This window comes from Apteryx mantelli, chromosome 3 (assembly GCF_036417845.1).
Source record: "Apteryx mantelli isolate bAptMan1 chromosome 3, bAptMan1.hap1, whole genome shotgun sequence".
Taxonomy (NCBI): domain Eukaryota; kingdom Metazoa; phylum Chordata; class Aves; order Apterygiformes; family Apterygidae; genus Apteryx; species Apteryx mantelli.
The window spans coordinates 60294361-60317981 of NC_089980.1; the positions used below are offsets into that span (position 1 = coordinate 60294361).

Genomic DNA, 23621 nt, shown 5'->3' on the forward strand with positions numbered 1-23621 from the left:
ACCAACAAGCATGGGCAGATGCTGAGCGTAGCAGGAACTTACTAGCAGGTCTAGATCTGTCTGATTTTCTGTACACTGCCGTGTATAGAAGGAAGATAGCACTTTTTCTTAGACCAGCTTTTTAAAAAAATACGCTGTTATAGAACTGGAAGAGTTTTGATCTTTGTTGCCATCTAAAGCTCTCTTCCCCCCCCCCCTTTTTTTTTAAGGTGGATTTTGTCTTTCCTCTTTCTTTTAAGCTACATCAGTCCATTTCACCATGGAGAGAAGCTGGCAAATGAGGAGCCTGACTCATCTCCTAGATAGAATGGAAATAGCCCACAAAAATGATATTAAACTTTATACCTCAGGACATTTAAACCATAACAAGTTTTATAAACCCTCAGAGAAAATAAAAGGGGGACAGTGGGATTCTGCCAGGAAGCAAACCATCTTCATGAGAGAAAGAGATCAATTCCTAGCTCAAAATGAGAGAGGCGGAAAGATGAAAATTTTTTCAAGTAACTTTTATTCCAGCATCCCTCCACTACCAGCACACACTGACTCTTCCTTCCCTACCAACAGATATCCGCAAACATCTGTGACTAGGGTTGGTCCCCCAGCAGATGTATCATTAACTCCACTGGAAAGTTTAAACTTGAAAGTGCCTAAAAAGAAAGTAGAGGAGACAACCGACAGACTCAGGATGCATCTCAAAAGACATGAGTTAGATGTGTCAGAGATTATGGTACTGAAAAAGAAACCGGTTAAGAACAGCCGACAGTGTGTTGCTGAACCTGCCAAGGAGGAATACCAGTTTATACCTTCATACTTGGCTGGTATAACTAAAACTGATCAGTTTAACAAGTTCCTACCTTTCCAGAGGGAGTTCATAGCAAACCATGAATTACTACAGAATGATTTCACAGGGAGCAAAGTATCAGAGCAGCATGAAATGAAACTAGCTAAGGTAAGAAAAAAGAGTCCCAAAATTGATGGAAAGGTAAATTTTGCAAAATCTTTCTGGGAGAATGGATTGATCTAGGGCTGGTTATGTGAGTTCCAGGAAAAAGGAATGGGTTTAAGCAAATGCACCTGTCTCTTCTGCTTGTCAGAGAGCTGATCCCATTGCTCAGTCACCCACTTGCAAGATGCATGTATAATGTGCTCCAAAACCTGGAGCCCAAAGATGTTCTCCACCATGTTGCCTTCCACATCCTCATGTGGAGGTGTGGGTTAGGTACGCAGTAAAGCAGGATCTGGGCCAGCAGCTCTGCAGAAACCAGCCTCTTTTCCGGCAGCAGCAAAAAAAAAGAAGCTACCGTCTTTGTGTGTGTTGTGGAGTATGTCTTTGCGCATAGACAGTTGCCAATTGATGGGACAGGAATAGTTTTGTTGAGTCAAGCACATGCACCTAGCAGAAGCTGCTGAGGTTGCTTGAGGTGAGGCTGCCTGGAAGAAGCGGTAGCAATCTTATCAGTCCCCCAAAAGCCAGCTGTGGGAGCCAAGGAGCAGGACTAAAATACTGAATTCATAGAAGTTAGGGACGGAGTTTAATGAGAGCTGTTGAGCCTCGGAAACCTAACAAATAGCTAATGCTAGTGTGAGCAGGGAAAGAATGGACATTTCACGTAGATAAGAGTCATTTTTGAAAGAGGCACCTCGTTTCTCACTGTGGTACTTATGGCCAGGAGTTTCTTATTTGTAAGTTGCCAGCTGATTTATTAGTGAATCAGAGAAGTAAGTAGTGGTATTTGCAGGGCCACGGGAGAGGTGGCTGCTGATAGAGAAAACAGAGATCAGGCTTGATGGAAGCAACTTCCTGCTAGTGGTGCTGAGTATAGGAGAAACTGGCAAAGAAATGAGCAAGGGAATAAGCAGAGCTCTTTCTTGAATGCTGCCAACATACTGCCTAAACTTTTCAAGAAAAGTTGTGCAAAATGAGGGAAGTGAGGGGACAAATTCATCTGATCTACTTGAGTAAGCAGCATAAACCATGCTCCACTAGCTCCTAGGAGGTATCATCTGCCATGCTGTTAACCCCCTTGCCAAAAGCTGGTTACTTCCCACCTCAATAAATATCCCCAGGCAACCTTTTCCCCTAGTCCTGTGGGCTGAGAGGCAGAAGAAAAGGGAAGAAGGGATGAGAGGGGAAAAAAAGAAACCATTAAAGGCAAAGTGCTGTATTATGACCAGATAACAACTTTATCTTGCAATTTTTCAAGCAATTTTTCCCAAAAAACTTTTTCCTCAGAACAAGTTTGAATCGGTACAATTTTTGTGAGTTAGTGCAACTCCAGTGAAGTTTAGCAGAAAGTTGTACTAGCTAGCAGCAATGGCAATCTGTGGCCTTTGATTAAATGGACAGATTCTCTATCAACCTGGGTTTGAAACATGGATATTTACAAAGTGAAAAACTCCCTTAGTCAATTATCTACCTAAAGAGCTTGTTGTGAAAAAGTTAATCTTAGGAATGGAGCATTTTGAAGTGTGGCCAGCAGCTCTAGAGAAAATGTTCCTATGACAGAGGAAATAGGTTGCCTATGAGACAATTTCTTTCTCTAGCTCAGATTTGCTACTCACAGCTGATATGTAGAACCATGAAATTCTAAAGTATAATTTTAACTGTTGCATTCCTTAGCTAGGGTTTCTTGGGTTATTTATTTATTTGTTTACGTATGTTGTCTCTCTGAGCTACCAATTGCTTTAAGAGATGCAACATGTTTCAAGGGCTGCTTCTCATAGCCCTGGAGATGATCTGTTGAAGTTAATAGAGACAGACTGATTTGTTCTTATGGAAGGACTGGCTGTAAACACGTAAGCAAGACATTCAACAATAAATGCAAGCCTAATGTAATTATTGTCTTCTGCCCCACAAACCTGAGTCTTCTTTGTTTTCTCCTCATCTTTTTGGTGGTCAGTACATCCTGTTTTGTTGAATGTGGACTTTCTTCTTATTGATGATCAAAATACAGAAGTCAAGTTGTGACCGTGGACTTGATCTCCTAACCATTTATTCTTCAGTTGCTGGGTTCTGATGATACTTTTTACTGCATACCATCAGGATGAACAGCATGGATTTGAACCAAGTAACACATTCTGACAGTAGCTGTTTTAGAGCACCTTCTCTGCATGCACTTGTATAGTTATTCATGCTGATGATTGTACAGGAACTCCAGAAAATCTGCAACTGTGATCCCCTCCATTTCAAAAGACTGCAGGTTGTTGAGAAAGTGTTTGAAGATATTTGCAACAGCTCTCTGATATTTGGTGATATTTTGAAGGAAATTAAGGTAAGAAACATTCCTAAGTTTAGCATGACATAAGCTAAATGCACATTAACTACTGTTTCTTATGTTACCTCCCAGTAGCCTTTACCAATGCTTTTCTCAGTGCATCTGGCACATTTATCCACTCTTAACTACAGTGAGGATAGTGACAGTGCTGGGAATTTATATTCTTCAGGAGACTTTTATCTGCCCCCTTGCTTACATGTTAAAATCAAACATACCCAGCAAATGGGGGCTCAAAGAACCATTTCTGTCACTAATGCTCTCAAAGGAGCTGATTCTTTCCTCATTTGAGCTCCTTCTCCCACTGTATGTAGGTAAGCAAACAAGAAGAGAGACTGGAAGTTTTAACAAATATGCCACTACAGAAATTCAGTTTACCAGTCTGGTCAGCAACTCGAGCTGACATCATTTCCTTCTCTAAGCATCATCATGTTAATAGAAAAAGGAGAAATCTCAAGGAATGGCATACCTCTGTAGATCATTCAACTCACAGATGTGTTGTGTATGTGGGACAGGAACTTTTGGGAGCAGAGCCTGGGAGCTGACAGGAATTGTCCTTCTCTACCTCTTGCATGTAGTATGAACTTCCAAATCTAACCCCTGCTTGTAAGGGGGGAAGACACCTACTGAACCAAGTAGATGGAGTGGCTGCTGGGAAAGAGGGCAGAAGCTGAAGGGAACAAGGCACACAGACATGTGACTGGAAGCAGTGACAGTGGAGAGCAAGGAGCAGTGGAAACTTGTCATATTGAGTGATTCAGGAGCAGGCTATGATTTTAGTCACTGCTTTGATTCATTCTAATTAGGGCTACAACAGTGTGTGTATGTTAAGTGTTACCATCACCTTTTTATGCTGACCAGCAAACTAAACTCTATGCCTATAAAACACGTGATTATGTGTTTAGTATGTTCCAAATTCTGTTTCTGGCCCTACTGGTGAGACGACAAAGCCTTCCATGTGTCCCAGTGTTTCTACTGTGACTTTATGCCATTTAATTAACAATATAGTGACAAACCATGACTTTCTCCTCCTGCAGTGTGCCACAGGCTACAGGACAGCATCATCATGTGCAAAGCTTACATTTGCACTTGCTTTAACATCTCTTTATGATCAAGTGGGAAGGGCAGTCAGCTACTGGGAAAGACGTATGAGTTCTTTTCCAAGCTTTCCACTAATGCACTGTGTGAGTTACATAAACAGACACCAAACATTTGGCTACCACTTAAGCACTTTGATAAAAGCATCACTAAAAAAACAACAAGAAAACTTTAACTTTTGTTCTGGAACTCTAGCCCTAATTCTAAAGTCCTGTAAAAGTTCTGGAAAAAATCAAACCATAGTACATTACTGGTACATTAGTTTTCCACTTCTTTCTTTGACAACTACACGTGAACAGTGTTAATTCTTATCTGACTTACTAAGCAGGGTGCCTATTCTTGTCTTTTGATTTCTTGCTGTGCTGAAAAATAACTTTTGAAACCCTTTATGTGGGGACCAAATCTGTTTGTTTCTCTTCTTTGACACTCAAAAGAGTGATTTGCATATGGAACACAACTAAAATATAGGAGAAAACCAAATTGCACTCTGATTCTGTACACTGTGTTGTGGTGTTAGTGATGGTAGAAATCCTGCATTGACTTTCCCAGCAATAACTGAAGGGGAGAAAAATGTCATTCCTCTATAGCTGTTGACAAAATAATTACCACTAAAATTTAGCAGCTGTAGGTGAGAGAAGAGAATAGGGAGCAGGCAGTGCAAGCCAAGACATCCTTGAGGAAGAGAAGCAAGATGGGGAGTTGAACTGTGCTGAGAATCACATTGGCAAAGGCAAAATCCAAATTATCAGCTTTGGTGGATTTTGAACAAGATCATGCACAGAAACAGAAGTAAAGCTTTTGGCACCAGCAGAAGAGGTATGATTTTTCTGGAACCAAAGTGAAACCAGACTGTGTAATCCCTGGACTGTGTTAAACATTTTCTAATGCTTTTCCTTCCTCTCAATTTGTTTAGAATGAGTATGAGCTGTACATGATGATACTTCTGGACTCCCTGCCTATAGAACGATACAAGGTAGTATTTGCTTGTCAAATGCTCCTAATTAAGCCATAAGGTTTCTTGGACTCAGTTTTTTGAAAACAGGTGCTTTCAGATGCACAAACAGACATGAGTCTTTCTCCTCATCTTTTTGGGACCCTTTAGTCCTTGGATCAAACTTATTATCACTTATTTGGATGTGTCACTCACTGGTAGTAATGGAAAATGAGCACCATCTGAGCACTGTTTTAGTGGTCTCTTATGAAGCAAATAAGTAAGTTCACTCATTCCTAGAAGAGTCATGTTTGACTTTGGAAAAAGTCACCTTTCCAAGTGGAAAAGAAAACATCCCTTGTGTCCAGATCATTATGGGCATGGTACATAGGCACATTACAGTCGTACAGCCCATTGCACAGAGAGTGAGGCGGCTGCCTCAGGTAAATGTTCTGTCTGTTTCTTTGTAGGGATGGTAAAATTGGAAGTTGAATGTGAAGAAGGGCAATAAACATGGCAGAGGAAGGTGCCAGTATTACAAGCTGGCATCTCCTCTTTAGTGGGACCATATTAGGTCTCATGGCAGCCGTTCTGCAGAAGTCCTGCCGTACAGTGGGTTACACTAGCATAAGCCTGGCAGGAGTAGTGCCACACACCCATTCCCCCACCAGTGACATCTCACTTCTGGCAGAAGAAGAGAAAGGGGATCCCTTTCCCTGCCAACCCTGACCCTGACCCATGGGTAACTGCCTGGCCTGGCCTTGGCCTGGTCCCATCCCTGTGGTGGTGCCTGATGCCTGAGGCTGGGGCTGCCCCTGGTGCCCTGCTCTCTTGGGACAGTAGGATGGGCCCTGGCAATGAGGCCTGGCCCTGGCCCACTAGGAGCCGCCTGATACCAGCCTGGGCCCCGAGGAGCTGCTGGCCCGCACGGTGCCCTGACAGAAGCCATGTCGTGTCTGGCCCAGTTCTCCACCATCACAGTCCCTGCACTTCATGGCTCTGGATCAGGCATCTCTAACCTGCTAAAAGGCTTATTTGCCTTTTTCTTCATTAATTTGAGACACTTTTCTGCTTCTCTACTGATCCTTTTGCATTCCTCCTCTTTTTACTTTCCATACTCCAAAATGACCCCCCACCTCTCCTGCTGGCTCTGTAGGTGAGTGCTCTCCATTGACCCTGAGCACATCCTTAGAATGTACTCCACGGATCTCATTCCAGGTATCCGCTCCCTTTGGCACTGAGCCCAGGAGTTTCTGTGGATTATTGACAATCTGTTGAAACCACAATGAAAGGTAATGATGAAGCTGGCACCTCTGACAGCCTATGTGCTTTGTCTAGCATAAGTAACATGCTGCTAAGCAGCAAAACACCCAAAAGGATTGTCTGAAAGCAAGGGTTTTGGATGGGTCTGAGTCTTTGTTATTGTCTGGTTGTGATACACAACAGCAACTGTCGGTGCTTGTTCTATTTTTAATAGCCCTTTAGTCTATTTACCAATTGCAAGGACTTCTTTGAGTGACTAACACCCACCATAGTTTTTTGGTCCATGCCTGGCCATGTCAGCTCTTATTCTCATGACCAGCTCATTCAGATGTCTCCATCAGAACTGAATTTTGCTGAAAAAGTAATTTTAAAAATGATGCCAATATTTAGAGAAGAAAATATTATCCAAGGAAACACTTTACATTTGTTCACATTTTACTCTTGTTTTTACATTTGCAGACTCTGAAGGCTCAGGTCAAAGGGATGGAAACAAGACCCTCAAAGGCTCAAGAAATACAGGCAGTCAGGAAAGACGTGCAGGTTCTTATGAAGAAAGCCAAAAGTGCCCTGGAAAGAAACCAAGAGTAAGTGTTGCTAATGCTGGAGACCTGCACACTGTTGACCTGTCTAGTGACTACTACATAGATGGGATAAAGCAGCTACAAATAATCAGTTGTAAAAAAAGCAGTTTTAAAAACTTCTACTCTTAAATAGAAGGCCAAGAGATCATATCCTATGGATGGCCTACTCTAGGTAAAAATCTTTCTGCTTTGTTTAATATATGGTTCATTTTTTCCCCCCTTTTTGTATCAATTGCATTGGGAGACACGGTTAAGCTCTGAGCAGGGGAAAGGCTTTTTTGTTTTGCCATTCCTGACTGATCCCCACTAAAGAGCTTACGTGGCCACAGAGAAGTCCCCTGACCACAAGGACTGCAGCATGCATCATCAGGCTTCAGAGCTGTGTCGCTTTTGCTGGGACCTTGGCTTCGTTCCTTACTATGGAGGCAGCATAACCTGTGCTTGTGCTTGTTGTGTCCTATGCCAAGACAGGACTTAGTTTGACTTCCTTATTTTGTCTGATTTATTCTCAAACTTCCTGAGAAACTCTGCCTTCTTTGGACTGACCTAGCATTTCCATGCTTCTGTCTTCTACTTTCCCCTGATATTTTATATGTCAGGTTCTGAATCTTCTCCTCCCTGCTCCAAGCTCTGATCTGACTTGCTACCCACAATGTTTGAGCTTGTCACTGTTTAGTTCTAGACCTCTACCTTTAGGCTTGAAAGCTGTCCTGGTAGGAGATCTTTCATACAGACTTCCTTGTTTTCTTCCCCACTCCACTGTCTTTCAGCAACCTGAAGAATTAACAAGTCAGTGTTTAACTCAGCTGGTGGGTTCCCCTTCTTTTCCATCCCTTTTTCTCGTAAATGTTACTCTAACTAGACTAGATGACTTAAGACGTCATTTATATCTACCTTGCCATTGTTGTTTTCATTGTATTTAGTTTGTACACATTACAATATTTACACTGCGCTTTCAAAATGCACTGTCTGTGATTCTGCAGTTAAGATACTGGAGTGTGAGAGACTCATGTTCACTAGTTTCTGCTAGTGTAAACAGTCAGGATGCTAATTAAGAGGGGCCCAGTACTCTAACATGTGTACACATGTCTACAGAGAGAGAATTCATGATGTGGTAGTGGGGGATAAAGTCAAACTGCCATGAATTTAAGATGGATCAAGGACATAGTGTGGAATATTTATAGAGCACGCATATGCAAATTTTATCTAGGCTACAGAGATTGATTTTTGTGTAAGCTTTTATAAATATTTTAGAAGTAAAGGGGAAAAAATATGTCATTTTGTTTTCTGCTAAAGGGCTGAAAGGGAATAATGATAAACACCCCAGAATGATCTGAAGGAATTCTTGAAAGATTTGACTACTATAGGTATAAAAATCCTATACTCTTTAAGACCTTTTGGGTCTGGACAGTAATTTGTTTCCAGAAAAGTCTAGGAAGTTGCACTAACCTAATGATAGTTTTCTAATTTTGCAGGAAAGCTAATAATCAAAATCTGATATTCTCCTGCATTCACTGCTACTAGGAGCCTAACACTGAATTTTTCCTCTTTTTGCCGTGGGCCATGTGTAATTCTTTCTTTATATGGGGAAACCATCTTTGGCTGGTGGGCAGGGGAAAACATTTTCACACAAGACTGATGTCTTCTTTTAAAATAACATTGGTTAGTAAAGTTAGAACATCTGGTAGGATTTTGAAGCTCTGGTGAGGGGAGGGGAAGTAAGAATGCTGAAGTATATACAAAGAACTAAACGGTCCACTTACTTATGTTATTGTGCTACCTAGATGGCTCACTATGTATGTGTGTAAGTAAGTAATGTATAATTGCTTCAGTATTTTCATTCAGTGAACAAGAAGTCTTTCGTCTCAGGAAAGAAGCTGACATTTTAATGAAGCAGAGGGTGACTGTCTGAATCCTGTTCTTCTCACACACAGTCAGTTCTTCTCTCCTTTGCATTACTAAGCATTCAGATCACCTGGAGTCACTTCACTGTTTTAGTGAGCTTAAATTTGCTCTATGTCATATTAGAGCAGAATTTTGCTTCTAGACATCAGTAATAATCTTCATTATGTGTAAGAAATGTGGGGTCATCTACATTAATTTGTGCTCATGCCTTACTCATTGTATGGTCTTGAAAAAACATCTGTGATCACCCTAAAGTGTTTTTCTCTTTTGTTCTGTTCTAGACTGCAGAATGAATTAGAAATGGTGATGTGGATGAGCCAGACCCCTGAGGATAAAACAGGTGAGTGATATGACAAATCTGACTGAAATAAAAATGAAATATGGTCCAAATTAGGGTACTAAGGTATCCTAAATGGTTTGAAAGAAAACCAAACCAAAAATTATCTCAGCCCATGACTTTTTTTTTCTGTTAGTATGATAAAAATGTGCTGGCACCTAATGAAGTCAGGCGCATAACATATTTCTTTCATTCCTGATCTCATCTAAAACCTGTGGATGTCAATGGGAGACTTTCTAATGCTTAAGGAACCTAGAGACTGCCAAATTGTCTTTGAGTCTGTGACTGATTCTGTCACTGTTGGAGTCACAACACTCTGGTGAGTTAAAGATGTCTCAGAGGATGGTATGCAAAACCCTTCAGCTGGCAGAAGTGTGATAGCTGGATTTCATGCTTATCATGGGTAGGTTAAGCCCTGAATCACGTGATTTTATAGACCTTCCTAAGCTTCTTTTCAGCATTCACTGTATCAGTCATGGATGCTCTAGTTATCCATACAAAACTCCAGACCTTCTTGGGTACTTGTTAGGTTCCTTGGTTTAATAACAGCAATGAGGTTTACAGTCTACTTATATATCTCCTGAGAAAACATGTCTTTTGATAAGGTCTTTGATCAGTGAAATCTAGATCAGGACCTTTGAATTATCCATAGTAATCACAGAATCACAGAATCGCTGAGGTTGGAAGGGACCTCTGGAGATCATCTAGTCCAACCCCCCTGCTCAAGCAGGGTCACCTAGAGTACATTGCACAGGATTGCATCCAGGTGGGTTTTGAATATTTCCAGAGAAGGAGACTCCATGGGCAACCTGTTCCAGTGCTCTGTCACCCTCACAGTGAAAAAGTATTTCCTCATGTTCAGATGGAATATAATGTAATATATATAAATCTAGAAAGTTGTGAAAGGGAAAAAAGAAAAGCTGAGTGAGTTTGATGAACTGGTTAAAATCTGGGGAATGCCATCAGGGTAGAATACAGGATGACTGGCCTGACCACAGAGTACATCTGCATTTTATGGCTTTATTGAAAAGCTGTATTCAAAGCATAGTTTTCTTTCAGAGCATGAGAGCATACCGGTTTGCAAGTTATAATGTAGTAAATAAAGAAATAGGTGTTTAACCTGTGATATGAAATGCATAATGTCTGATAGCACAGCTTTGATGAAAGAGGAAGATCTAAGCCTGCTTTATGTGCAATGTCGCAGCGGCCCAGTGTCCTACTGTAGGCTGTGTGGAGTCATTACCTTCGCCCTATGTGGTTCTTACTACTGGTATCTAGCTCTGTTTTATAAACACGTTCAATAGGAACAGTGCTGCACAACCAAACCAGCTTCTGCTTTTCCTTTTTTCCTCAGAAATTAAACTGACCCCAATTCCTCCCTAGTGTAACTGTCTTCACTGGATGCAGCTGCCCTGATTGTGTTTGTTTGTACAGCATGGTACAAGTTTTGAATTCCAAAGCTTTGCAGCCAACCACTAAAAAACCCATAAAATCAGTCATTGGCTCTGGCTCTCCTGCAGGACTAATGAATAAAACAATCAGAAGTTTTTAGGCCAAGGCATTTCTGAGAAATGGTTTTGCATAAAATGAGCTAAAAGACATTTAAGCAATGGTAAAGGTTTCTCCCTCTTCCTCTGCCTACCAGGTACTAATTTCAAAAATACTTGTTCCGTTAACCTCAAATTTCCCCTCCCTGCCTTCCTCAATTACACATTGAGGAATCAAAACCAGCCACGTCAAAAAGATATAAATGTTGTTGTTCTTCTTTTTGTATTACAGCTGTATTTAGAAGCCTCAGCCATGAAATTGGGGGTGTAAATGTGCTAACAAGTGCTGGCACTTCAGAGAGGAAGGCTGTGCAAAATATCTGTTTTTTGTTTTGGGAGGTGGGGTGCTAAGCAATCAAAAATATTTTCTCCAAGTTAACTTCAAATGAGAACTTTGTGGTTTTCCCAAGGGAGAAGAATGGAGATTTTATTTATTTATTTATTTTTAGTTAAATAAAATGTTTTTCTAACCCCTTCTAAATAAAAAGGCACTACCTGATTCTCTCCAAGTAGCATTTCTGTAAACCCCTACCAGGCCCAGTAGCCATCCTGACCCATAGAAGGGACATGCTCACTATCATTTTCACTGGCCTATGCAAAGGGAAAGGAGTTTTGCAAAGCTGGTAGTGGCTGGCCCTTGGGACAGGGGGAGAGGCAGGAAGCACGGTCAGACACTTTCACCATGCAAGGCAGTACACAACTCAAGTCAGGCTCGTACTCTCTTCCTCCAGTCTGCCTTGCTTTTCATCTAAGCTGTCATCCCTCACTGAACTATTGACTGCACATAGATACTGCACCGCAGACCAGAGGGAGGCAGAGAGGGGCTGGCTGCCTGTCGACAGGCTGCTCGGAAAGTAGGAAATTTAGGTGTTCTGCGATCACAACAGGCAGCCTTTAATCATTAAAACATCCTCAGTATCCAGCACAGTGGCCTAGCCCTGAATCTGACAACACTGCACAAAGCTGTTATATTGCAAAAGTAGCTAGCGAACTACCATGGGCTTTGAAAACCCCTCGAGCTCCAGGGCAGCACCTGAGCCACCAGGATTTTCTTGCTCTGCTCACTGCTCCAGTCAGCCAAGAAGGGTCTGCACCAATGGCAGCTGCATCTTGCACCGCAGAGACAGACCACTTCTTCCTCTCCCTCTTTCCGTTCCCTTTGCTGGCGCCTTCCCTCCCTCCTGGCTCTCTCCTCCCTGAGCGCTCGGTAGAGGCAGAGCCTGGGGGATGTAGCCCTGCACCCTGACACCTCTCCTGGCCGCCCTGCTTTCCGCAGCTCCCCTCTTTGCAGACAAGCACCAAGAAATGAACCCACATGCGAGAGCACAGTGCAACCTGGAGGTGCAGTGCTGCCAGGGAACAAAGCAGTTTATTTGTACAAGCCCAGACTCTGGGAGCGAGGGACATTATTCATTTGTGTCTGCAGCTTCCCATGCCCCCCAGATGCCTGGTGAGGGGCTGGGTGGAGGCAAGGACCCATGATATAGCTCCCACCACAGTGGAGCAGGCATCAACAGGCTGTGGGAGAGCTCACTGAAAAGCTATAAAAAGACAGAGAGATTTTGACTCAAACAAGACCCTGGATGGGCAGAAGGGTCAGCTGGCTGTGTAGGGTCTTGAAGGCTGGACATGGACCAGCTAGGAGAGGCTGAGCCACCCTGGCAGCTCCTCCTGCAGAGGTGGCACTGAGCAGGCAGTTCCCCAAGGAGCCTAGCCCAGGGCTTGCTCCCCGCCAGAGCTGTCAGTGGTGTGCACAGAGCCAGTGCCTGCTGCTGCTGCGATAAATACCCTGCTCCATTTGTCCTCATGGCATTTCAGATGGTTCCCCAAGCCCACTGCTCTGCCCTAGACCGCGTTTAGTGTTTATACCATCTGCCTGATCAAAGGGGTGCTAGTGCAGGGACATGTTGAGGGAGGAACAGACCTTATCGTTTTATGGGCAGATTTTTTTTTTTTTTTCCCTACTGGACATTTTAGCTTTGAGCTAGGATTACCGGAGGAAGGTTTTGGTGTTTTTTTTGAACAGGCATTCAATGCGACAAGGACCTCACACATTTACCTTAAGATGTTATTTGTTTAAAGCTCATATGCTCACATTATTGACTTGTTTTAATGTGGGTGAAAGTGAAGTTGTCTATGCATTTTCTGGATGCTTAAGGGAGTATGGTGTGTTTATTCTGCTCCTTACATGCTGTTACCAGGTCTCCATGCTGGTAGGGGATGCAGCATGGATTTCCTCTTTGGCTGGGTTCCCATTGTATCCAGTGGGAGCCTGTCCATGTTTTTGAATGAAGTGCTTGCAGGGCCTTGGTTGGGGTGACTGCGAAAGGTGAGTGGCACAGCTGGTGCGGGCCAGAGGTCAGTCTGGCTGAAATGAAGTGTGGGTGCAGCAAGTGTGAGCACCAGGTGACCTGGGAGCAATGTTGTGGGTGCCCCTGGTCTGTACTACTTGGCTTGGCTAACTCAAGCTTGTACTTGGGTATGTCTACTGCAAGCACTATGGACACAGCCATAGACACCACATAGCTTTCACTGCCAGCTCTGTCCTTTTAACTGTGCGTGTATTTTTATACTTCCAGAAACCTGCAGCAACCATGAGATAAAGGAGGTAGTAGGAAAAAATCCCTCTGTTGTCGAACAGCTTGAATCAATGAGGTGTAAAGTTCTCAGCACATGGGAGGAAATGATGATACTGTACACTGAGAAGAAAGAAAGAATGGCTTGTGCTGGGATGGTAGATATGGCAAACACTCTCAGAGATGTAGAGGCAAGAAATCATTAATTCTAAACACTTCCTAGCAAGGTTTCTTGAGGAGTGCTGATGTCTAGGTACTAGCGTCATGGACTCTTTAGAGCTCAGATTGGCACTCAGCAGTCTTAATTTTCTCCTCTGAGAACATAACATGTATCTAGTCCTGGCCCTCCTCTGGCTCCAATCACCAGTGTCCAGCCTCCCATCCTGCAACAGGGTGCTTGGTGGTTGACCCTCACTGTGGTAGATGGTGGTCTACAGACACAGGGGTTATTTCACCATTTGTGTCACAAGTTGGGAAGTTTGTAGCCAAATAATTATTAAACAACTGGAGCATCATATTTTTAACCTGTTGTGTTTCTCAGCCTGGAGGGTGGTAATAATGTCCACCAACGGGTAGGGTTTTCAAGTATTCTGAGCTGGCTAACTCATCCACCCTTGAAATCAATGCTGAAATGCCTAATGACTTCAACAGGGACCATGATAGCACATTGCTGATGATAGCACAGTGCTGATATAGTCTCTGGAATCCCATTTCTAGGTGCTTAAATACCTGAATGTGACTGCAAATCTTTCACTTGGGATATAAATGACCATATCTGAATACATTTCAGCAACATAAATGAAGGATAGGTTAAGTCTAGACTGAGAACAGGAGGTCTGTGATGGATTGTTGAGATCAAGTAATTGATTTTTAATAAAAGAAAAAGAATACAAATATTAACATGCATACTTGTTACAGAGTAGTTATTACTTTTTTTTTTTTTTTTTGTAGTACAGTAAGCACCATTACTATTGCTTGTGCTCTCATTGTGATTGATGCTGTACAAAGCAAACAGTGGGAGACAGGCCTGTACTGAATACTATACAATCCAAGGCACAGAACTTGCAGAGATTTATTTATGTGCTAAAAATTGCATACTGAGAGTGGCCTGTGTGAGGACCACTTATATTATAAAAATTAAACACTTGCAAATTTCTGCAGCAATGGCACATTCAGCATTAAAACCAGTATTCCTTTTCTACTGGCAGTTGTGCAGTTAGAAACAGTGCATGATCTCAATAAAGCCACTTTTAACCTGTCCCTATCACTGGTTACACTAATAAGAGTTCCAGCTGTGTTAAGTGAGGAGGTAATTTCATGCAGCTAAATAGAAGCTAAAAAGTACAGTCAGTGTGAACAGGGAATAATGTGTCACTGTTAATGGTGGACAAACAGCAGAATGTTTGTGTAGAGCTTGGTTTTGGATAAACATCTAGAAGGTCAAACATTTCTCCAAACTTTCTGTCCCCTGAAGCAGAATTATAGCTGCTGACAGGACATCTAATCCATTTAATTATCTGAACTGAAAATAAAACAGAGCAGCCAAAAAGTCACAGAAAAGCTGAGAAAAACTATACAAACACACAATGCAAAAATTGCCCAAACTCCTTGTTTTTGTCTTTACCAGTTCAGGCATAGAGACTGCCATTGTGTTGCTGTGTCATGCTTGGTTGCCTTTAAATTGAAAGATATATTCAAAGTTGCTGTTTTGCCAGCAAGCTTTTTCAAACAGCTCCTTGTGCTGCTACCTAGGAGCACAAGACAGAAGTCTGTCACTTGTTTCTAAAATAATCAGCAGGCCTCCAAGGATCGGGGGGGCTGGGCGAGGAGGTGAACTCTTGATTAATTTAGACGAATGTACTTAGTATCAAGATATTAAAACAATGAATAACAGCAATTAGTCATGACAATTTCCATTCTTCGCTGGCAAGCAGGAGATCTTAGGCTCTATGCACCTTCAGTACAGTGTGTAAGGGGCGCTCCTGCAGTGACACGAGAAATGTGTATATGAACTCTGGTCCTCTAAAAAATAGATACTCTGATAAGTTCCTCTCCTTGCTTTTTTTAAACAAATATGAGAATTCAGAAGGTCTTTAAATATACATTTCTAATTCTAGTGGGTAGGGCTTTTGTTGGACTGGGCTTCGTACTGTAATGAAAAAGGATAGTCAGCAGATGGCAATGTTGTATAGTTGTTGCATCAGGAGACAGCCACATCAGCAAGGGAGGGAAAACTCTGATACTCCTTAAGTAGCCAGGAGGGGAAGTGGACAGGCCCCTTTAGGGCCTCTTCTAGTTGAAGAATTAGCCCTCCAAGGATATTTTGGCTGAATGTTTGTGTAGGCTTACTGAGTTTTTATTACTATTGGTAATAATTCACCATTTAAATCATTTCTCCTTTGAAAGGGCAAGCATATTATCATTTAAGGAGAGCAATCTAATTAAACTAGTGCTTTTCCATATTCTTTTAAAAACATGATTTCATAAGCTGCATAAGTACAACGTGTCCTTTTCCACACAGATTGCATTTTTTAAATAGATAAGTCAGTTTGATGCATTTGCTTTTGCTGAAATGTTGTATGACAATTTAACTGATCTATGATATTGCCTTTTCAGACTGAAATTATGAAAATCAACTCATCAAACAGATTTCTTCAATACCAAATAAAAGTAAGTTATTTCCTTAGACCCTGGTGTGATTCAGGCATAGTGCAAACTAATTTCTACATGAGTTACTTTCACTAGATCTAATCCCAAATCACTGGAAAGCTTCTCTTTGGCTGCAGCAGGTTCCAGATTAGGCCTGCTGAGAACTGCCAGCTAGAAAGTAGAAAGGTACTGGATATATATTCACCTTGTTTTCTACTACTGAGGAGAGCTATCAGTGTACTTTGATCTGAATATGTAAATCAAAGCTGCAAAAGCTCCCATTTTTCAACTGTAGTTAAGGCACTGCAATGAGGTAAGAGAGCCTGTGATAGATGTCTCCAACTTATAAAATCCATGGAATAGCTCAGCAAGAAAAACCTGGAAAGACTTCTGTAAAATACAGGGACTGACAGATGCCTAAAAAGAGAAGAAAAGTGAGTAATAGCTTGAATAAAACAATCTTTGGTTCAGATGATATTTCACTGAACACTCTGAAGCCTGATGCTCTATGTTACTAGCCAAAAGAGCAGGCTTCATTTCAGATGTTAGTGAAATGTGAAATACAAAGCTAGTTGCACCGAAACAAAGTTTTGTCTAGCAGCTCACTCTAAAAACCAGGAATGGACATGTATGCTGAAAGACAAAAATAAAAAAATTTGTACAGAGGTAACTGGTTTAACAAAAGCAATGCTATAAACACCCTTCCATGTTTATACATTAAGACTTGGTTTTACTGTCTGTAGGGTTTTCCTCATGGTGTGAGAGCTGGCAAGAAGTGAGGCGTTATGTCAGACTCAAAGACATGCATAACTTCAGATGTAGTGCTAAATTAAAACTCCTGTCACACAGGAACTACTTACTATAATTTATGTCAAGGTTAATGGAGTAAAAAGTATTGAAGTATTTTAAATGCTGATCAGACACATTGCCAATTAATATCACTGCAGATTTTTTCTTAGCCACTGAAAGATATTTCAGTACTTCTCAAAATTTATGTCTTTCTTTTTTACAGGAAGTTGAAGACAGTATCACAGAAACTTTAGATAAACTGCATATCACTCAGGAAAATCAAAAGTGAGTCTGTGACGTTCAAATATGTCACTGTGGTTACACAGAAAGTGTTAGAGTGATGGAAACTCCTGTTGTAATAACTTGCTAGACCGAAGTAAGAAAGATTAGTTATTAATAGCAGCTGCATTCAAGTGCTACTTGCAAAGTACATACAATAGCAGCTGGGAGTCATAATCAGAGATTATAGATTTGACTTCAGTACGGCCCTGAGTGTTAAACTAAGAAAAATTAACAGTGGGAATTACGCTTAGTGTTTGATTAACGTCCCTGATTGCTTCAGTTACTTGTTTAAATACAGAACAGACCATTATGGTACTTGCAAAAACCTTTTAAGCTTCCCCTCAGTGTCTTGCCAATGTTTTCTCACGTTTCACCTGGAGGAATTCTACCCCTTGTCTGTTCTGCCATCATCCACTAGGGTCAATTTTGGTAACTTTTTTGTGATGAGGATTTTTTTATATTGGGAACTGGCTTGAGATTCCCAGTCTTGTATAACATAACTGTTTTTTCTTTTTCTTTTTTTTCTGTGGGTTTATGGGGTCAGTCTCAAGCAACTGAGTTAGCATGTGGCTCTGGTTATTAGTGCCACCTATCAGTAGTAAATAATGAATTTATTTGTTGCTGTGGTGCTTGTAGTATTTAGCTCTATCCTAAGACTCTGTTTATTCCTGCTATGTTTTTAATATTCAGAAGCCTTGGATAAGGAGTCATCCAAGGTGAAAAAGCAAGGAAGAGAGGCTATCTCTGCTTAGTCATCCACCATTAATGCCATGAAATGCACATACTCAGATAGGTACAAGCTTTAACATATATGGCATATATGCTATCAGACTGGTGTGAGTTTTAAGTGCTGCTCACAGGTTTGCTTTTCAGGCCTGCAATGCAGTTTTGCAAAAACTGAGCAACCTTCAGCCATAACTAAAGCTCAATATGAATTGAAAAAGTAGATCTATAAAATTGCTGAAAAGTCAAGTTTATTGTTAGAATTTAAGGCAGTTTTTGAGTGATGTGCCCTGCCAACAGCCACAGGCACTTTTGGACCCATAATTTATCCTTACAAGAAATCACTGCATCCAAGCAAATCAGGCAGGTTTAACTTCTTGCTTTGCTGCATGCCCAATTTGTTGGTTTATATTTGCATGTGCAATGTAAATGTTTTCATTTATCAGTTGGAGGGAGATGCTGCAGCCTAGAAAAAGGCCTGAGCAGCCCATGGAAAGCCTCACTGACCTTACTGTATTTTGTGTCAGCCTTTTTATGTTTCAGACATTAGGCAGATATTATGGACTTGTCTCCTGTTATAATACTATGCTAAGTGAGTGGTTTCTCAAATTTAGATGTCAGGTCTTGTGTTTTGTGTCATAGGGCACAACCCCCCCTGTTGTGTTTGTCTGTGAGTACGAGTCTGTGAGCTGTACACTTCCATGCACAGTTATGAGATTGGTGGTAAAAATCCCAAATGATACTTTACTTACAGACTGAAAAGAAAATGATGCATTAATATAGAAAAGAATGATTCTATTCTCATCCTATTGTCAACACTTAGGGTTACAGGGGGTCTGTTTTGCTGATACAGCAGAATTTTTAACATTTAAATCGTGCTGGGAAAGTAAAAAAAGCCTAAATGTTTGTTTCAAAAGTCTTGAGTCTTAGCAAAACAGAACCCTGAACTCAGGTCTTATGAAGTATAAAGATTTTCAACTCACTTTTAATTTAAAACAGAAAATGCTGGATTCTAGGAGTCTATGAGGCCTTAAAATTAAGGTTAAGCTTCAATTAATCTACTGTTTCTGGTTCTTAATTAGTTGGAATTGCCAACATAAGAGTTCACAAGGTAGTCTCTGCAGTCACAGCACTTTTGTTGTTGGAGGATGGCAGTGCGAGTTAGCTCTCAGTTCATGAGCTGCTACCTAACGATCTAAGGCCACTACTATATGATAAATTCATGAACATGGAAAGTGACCTGCTTTATGATATGAAGTTACTGTATATTATGTTGTTAAAATTTCCTGGATGGATGCATTCATTAAGCTTAATGAGAGGAAGGGGAGGAATTGGAAGAGAACAACAGTAAAGCAACACATGAGATCTAAATAAACAATCTCCCCACAAACAACGTGGAAAGCAGCTACTACACAATAGCATATTTCTGGCCTCCTGCTTAAAGTTGCAAGACTTGCTTTGCCAGAGCTGAGTGCTAGTAGATCTAGAGCTTATGGACAATTACAAAATTACATGCTCTCTAGGTGGAGAAAAGTAGAAGTGTGATTTGTAGGCTATGCAAGATTTAAGGCATTGGTCTTTAGAGCAGGTGGAAATAAAACATGACTGTGATTTAGGGAGAAATTTTCACTGCCATATTAGGGGTCTGAAGGATTTAACGTGCAGTTGCATAGACATCTGATAAGATAGATATAGTCTGTTGTTCTAAAACCTGTTTTACCTGAAATGCTTTAATTTTAAATAAGTAATACTTGCTTGAGGAAAGTGTGTTGGTTACTGATGGTTACATTCCGTTCAGCTATCGAACATAAGTCAGGGTAGCCAAGATAGTAATGGGTGAACATATAGGACCTGTATGAATGGGAGGGTCCTTTGATGCTTCTCTTAAGAAAGACAGTGATGGTCCATGGTCTAGGAAAGTGTGCAACAAGAAAGATCTGAAGTGCAGTCAGGCCCATAAAATATGATCACACTTGCATCTGCTTAGAAATTACAGGACAGTGCATTAACCTACTTTTTGGTATTTCTTTGATTTTTGATTTTGAAAGGTAGGACAACATTTTAAATTGGAAGGGGAATGGGACTTCACAAACAAAAATCAATGTCATTTGACAGAGAAAACTTGGAAGAAAATGGAATGCAATTCTGTCCAAAGGGATAAGGGGAAGCATTTTGTGAAAAGTAAAAATTTGGGAACATTATTAAAACAGAACAATTGGTCAGCCAAAAGGTTATTAGAAATAAAACGTTGAGGTAATTAGTAGTAGATATAGCTGAACACAAGGTTAATTAGTCTCATTTGTATGATGTTAATTATTAAAAGTAATTAGCCCTGAGATACTTAAGGAAGCGTTCTCACTAAATGTTTTAAAAAATGTAACAGAAAGACTCTAACATTTTGCTTCCAGCAGAGTTTATGTATAAATCCTTTAAAGATGCACAGTGCTCTGGGATATTTGCATAATAAGTTGCTTTATAAAATAGATGTCCAAAATTCTGCCCTCCTAACGTTACGAATCACATTTCTAGAGCTGACATCATTTTTTTTTCTCCAGGACAGATCAGGGAGACTGAAACAGTAATAGTAGCATGAGATTTCTGAATCAAAGCCTGTCTTGAGGCATAATTGAAGTAGGGTGTCTAATTGTCTGAAGTCAAAACTGTATCATCCTTTGCCCTTAATGCACATAAGATAATTTAGATGACATTTAATTAGAGGCAAAGCATAGATTAATCCTTACTTAATATCTACAGTAGAAGCTTCCCCCAGGTGCTCAGAGTTTGTCCAGTGAATTGGGGGCAAATATTTATCCTGTGACTACAGCTAAATAAAATGTTTGCAGCAAACAATTTACTCAGCCAAGTTTCTTCTTTCCTTCTGCTGCAGGAATGTGATTTCTTCAGGCTTAGTAGCTATTCAGTGAAAAAACTTTTATTTTTTAGTGCTCATTTGCTAAATTAAAAATACTCAAAATACGAAAGCTCAAATGCTATTGTGTAGCTGTAAATGGATAGATTAGGTCATGTAGTTTTATTTGTTTTCCTGGTGGGATGGTTGTGCCCACACCTCTAGTGCAAATAATGAAATTCCTTTTGGATTTAGCTTTCTGTTCTCATTTGTATTAGTCAACTGTCTTGCTCAGGTCTTCATAGAAAGTGACCAGAACACAGCTACAAAATTAGATCAAACACTTTTTCATTTTAATGTGATTAAATATTTATAAGGAAAAAAGCCCATGTATTTATTGTCAAGTCTTAATGGCACTGCTTGATCCAGGTCATTATAGGAAAGGTAGGCAACAGAAAAGCAAGCTGTGCTGTGGATACAATGATGTCCACACTTAGCATTACAAAACGATATGGACCAGTGCTGTAAACGTAAACTATCTTTATTTGCAGAGAATAATGCCAGGTCTAGAAAATATCTCTCTTGGTATTAGTTCTTTGGAAACATCTGGAGGAGAAGAGCACATCTTTACGTTCCAGAGCTGCTGCATCTAATTGAGAAGAGTATGTAGGGGAATGGTAGCAAAAAGGGTTTCCTCAGCTCTCCGCCTAGATCTGTTCCAACAAATTTCAGTCTTCTGAGGTAGCAAGATGTTAGCAGGGATGAATCATCCTATGGTGATGAATCTTTCTGTCTCTATAAGCAATCTCAAGTGCCTGAAGTTAGCTAAGCTCAGTCTTAGTTCCTTTTGTATGGCTCATAATGGGAAGCCTCTCTGACACCGCCTGTGCTTGCACCCATGTGTTGGCTGTCACTGACATAAGTCTCATTTTCTACCCGCTGATTCTGTTGTTATATATTCTGCTTTTTTAGGAACGTATGGGAATTGATAGAGGAATTCTTGTTACTTGAAGAAGAAGAACAAGGTTCTGAGAATCCAGAAGAAAATAAGGGCAATGAAATTTAGGAAGATAAATGCCCTCTGCGTCAAAGGTATTTTTAACATCTTGAAATTGTGCGAGTGGAACCCAGTCTTGAAAAACTACTGTTGGATCTTAGAATCAAATATTATAATGCAACTTCAAAGTCAGAAATGTGATTCCATTTTTGCATACATTAGTGTGGATAGCTATACTGTCTGCATAAAGAGATATTTCCCTATACCATTTTTAGAAAATGTCTTGTGCTAGTAACTTTTATTAAATAGCTGTGTCTTTCTATACAGTTTTCAGTAGGCACTGCTCTCATTTAGTCATGGATCCTTTATTTATGGAAGCATCAGTGGGTATTAATTAAACTCCCAGGATGGAGCGCACAACTGGAAGTTATTTAAGTAGATTGAAGCTGCATCTTTGAAATAAGATTCATATCACTTTGTGAACATTCTCAGTTGCTAGTCTTGTCAGGCCTTGAACTATGCTGGAACACAGTGGCATATAAACATCCCTTCTAAGAGCCTTTTCATGGTTCCCACATTTTGGCTTTTATCTTATGAAATCTAAGCCACATTTAAATCAAGTGGCAGCATCTGCCTGATTTTGCAGCGAGCCTGAAAAAACAAACAGGTCAGAGAAAAGAATTTTTACTTTTGACTGTAAGGGATGTTGTTGTGAATGCCAGCCATAAAGTTCTGCTATGAGGTTAGTTTCTGTTTATCACCATGAAAGAACGTGAAGAAAAAGCAGGAAGGAGAAGGATTATACCAACTACATAGCTATATCTATGCTAGATGAACGTTATGCTTTGGCTCATGCATAGATGAAGCTGGGCACAATGGACTCATGTTTCTTCCAATTTAATAAGTTATCAAACGAAAGGGGGCCATTGGCATGTTCACACTTAGTAGCAAGCAAGACAAATCCAGAGCTCCTGATGTGACTAATGGATATATCTGAATTAACTGGAGGTAAAAAGGCTCATAAACTGTACATCTCAATCTGACCATGATACATAGTCTACTGCTGACAACCTGGGAGAACTCCCTTTTTAAACCCCCCCCCCCCAAACAAATTCACCTTTTTCATAAATAGGGGATCTTGAGGTTCCTTCTTTTATTTGGCAAAACTGAAAGGCTATTTAAGTTATTTTTAATCTTTTTTTTTTAAATATTGTATTTCTTCAAATTTAATGAATAGGCTATCACTGTAGCAGGTGGTTAAAAAAAGAGTGGGCAAGATGTCAAGTTGAAGAAGTTATGGCATGGAGCTGACTTGTTAGGTTTTTGCCTGTTAGGTGCAGATACATAAAAATCTGTAGGTGCCAGAAGCAAAAAACCCTTAGCCTTCTTCCTCTCCCTTCCATCTGGCTCAAGCTGCTGTCTAAGCCTGCAGACACACAAAGTCCACATTTCGCAGTGCCTGAGGCCTCGCAGCAGTTCAGTACCTTACTCACATTGGGCTCCCACAGGATCCACCAGCAAAGCATTGCTATCCCTTTTTTACATACAGACATCCTAGAGCATGATTCCAGCTTGTCCTAAGTATGTATTTTTTATTATTTTTATCATTTTTCTTTTTAGAGCTCTAGCCCCTTTATCCTATCTCCTGAGGAAGAATATAAGCAGGGGCAGTTAGGGGAAGACCACCCTCAAACTGTCTCCAGCTTCCAGTGATAGTAGTTATCTCCAGCTTCTAGCCACAGCTCAGGCACTTTCTAAGCCAAAGGTATTACTTTGTGATTAGTAGCCCAGGATGGTTTTCTTCTATGAATTTGTCTTTTGGA

The 23621-nt window shown here is 40.7% G+C and overlaps 1 protein-coding gene across 1 annotated transcript; it reads left to right on the forward strand.

The window, feature by feature from the left end:
• Nucleotides 1–259: 259 nt before the first annotated feature.
• On the forward strand, nt 260–21867 carry C3H6orf118 (chromosome 3 C6orf118 homolog). The gene is made up of 8 exons (XM_067294576.1): nt 260–949; nt 3150–3272; nt 5284–5343; nt 7024–7148; nt 9332–9390; nt 13514–13701; nt 17172–17233; nt 21774–21867. Exons 1-8 carry the CDS (start codon nt 260–262, stop codon nt 21865–21867), a joined length of 1401 nt encoding a protein of 466 aa, XP_067150677.1.
• Nucleotides 21868–23621: the final 1754 nt, after the last annotated feature.

Bases quoted from the DNA above. Each gene is read 5' to 3' on its own strand.
- C3H6orf118 (XM_067294576.1), top strand. From the start codon at position 260: ATGGAGAGAAGCTGGCAAATGAGGAGCCTGACTCATCTCCTAGATAGA. The intron at 5,344-7,023 runs GTAGTATTTGCT...TTACATTTGCAG, and splicing joins TGCCTATAGAACGATACAAG to ACTCTGAAGGCTCAGGTCAA. The intron at 13,702-17,171 runs GCAAGAAATCAT...TCTTTTTTACAG, and splicing joins ACACTCTCAGAGATGTAGAG to GAAGTTGAAGACAGTATCAC.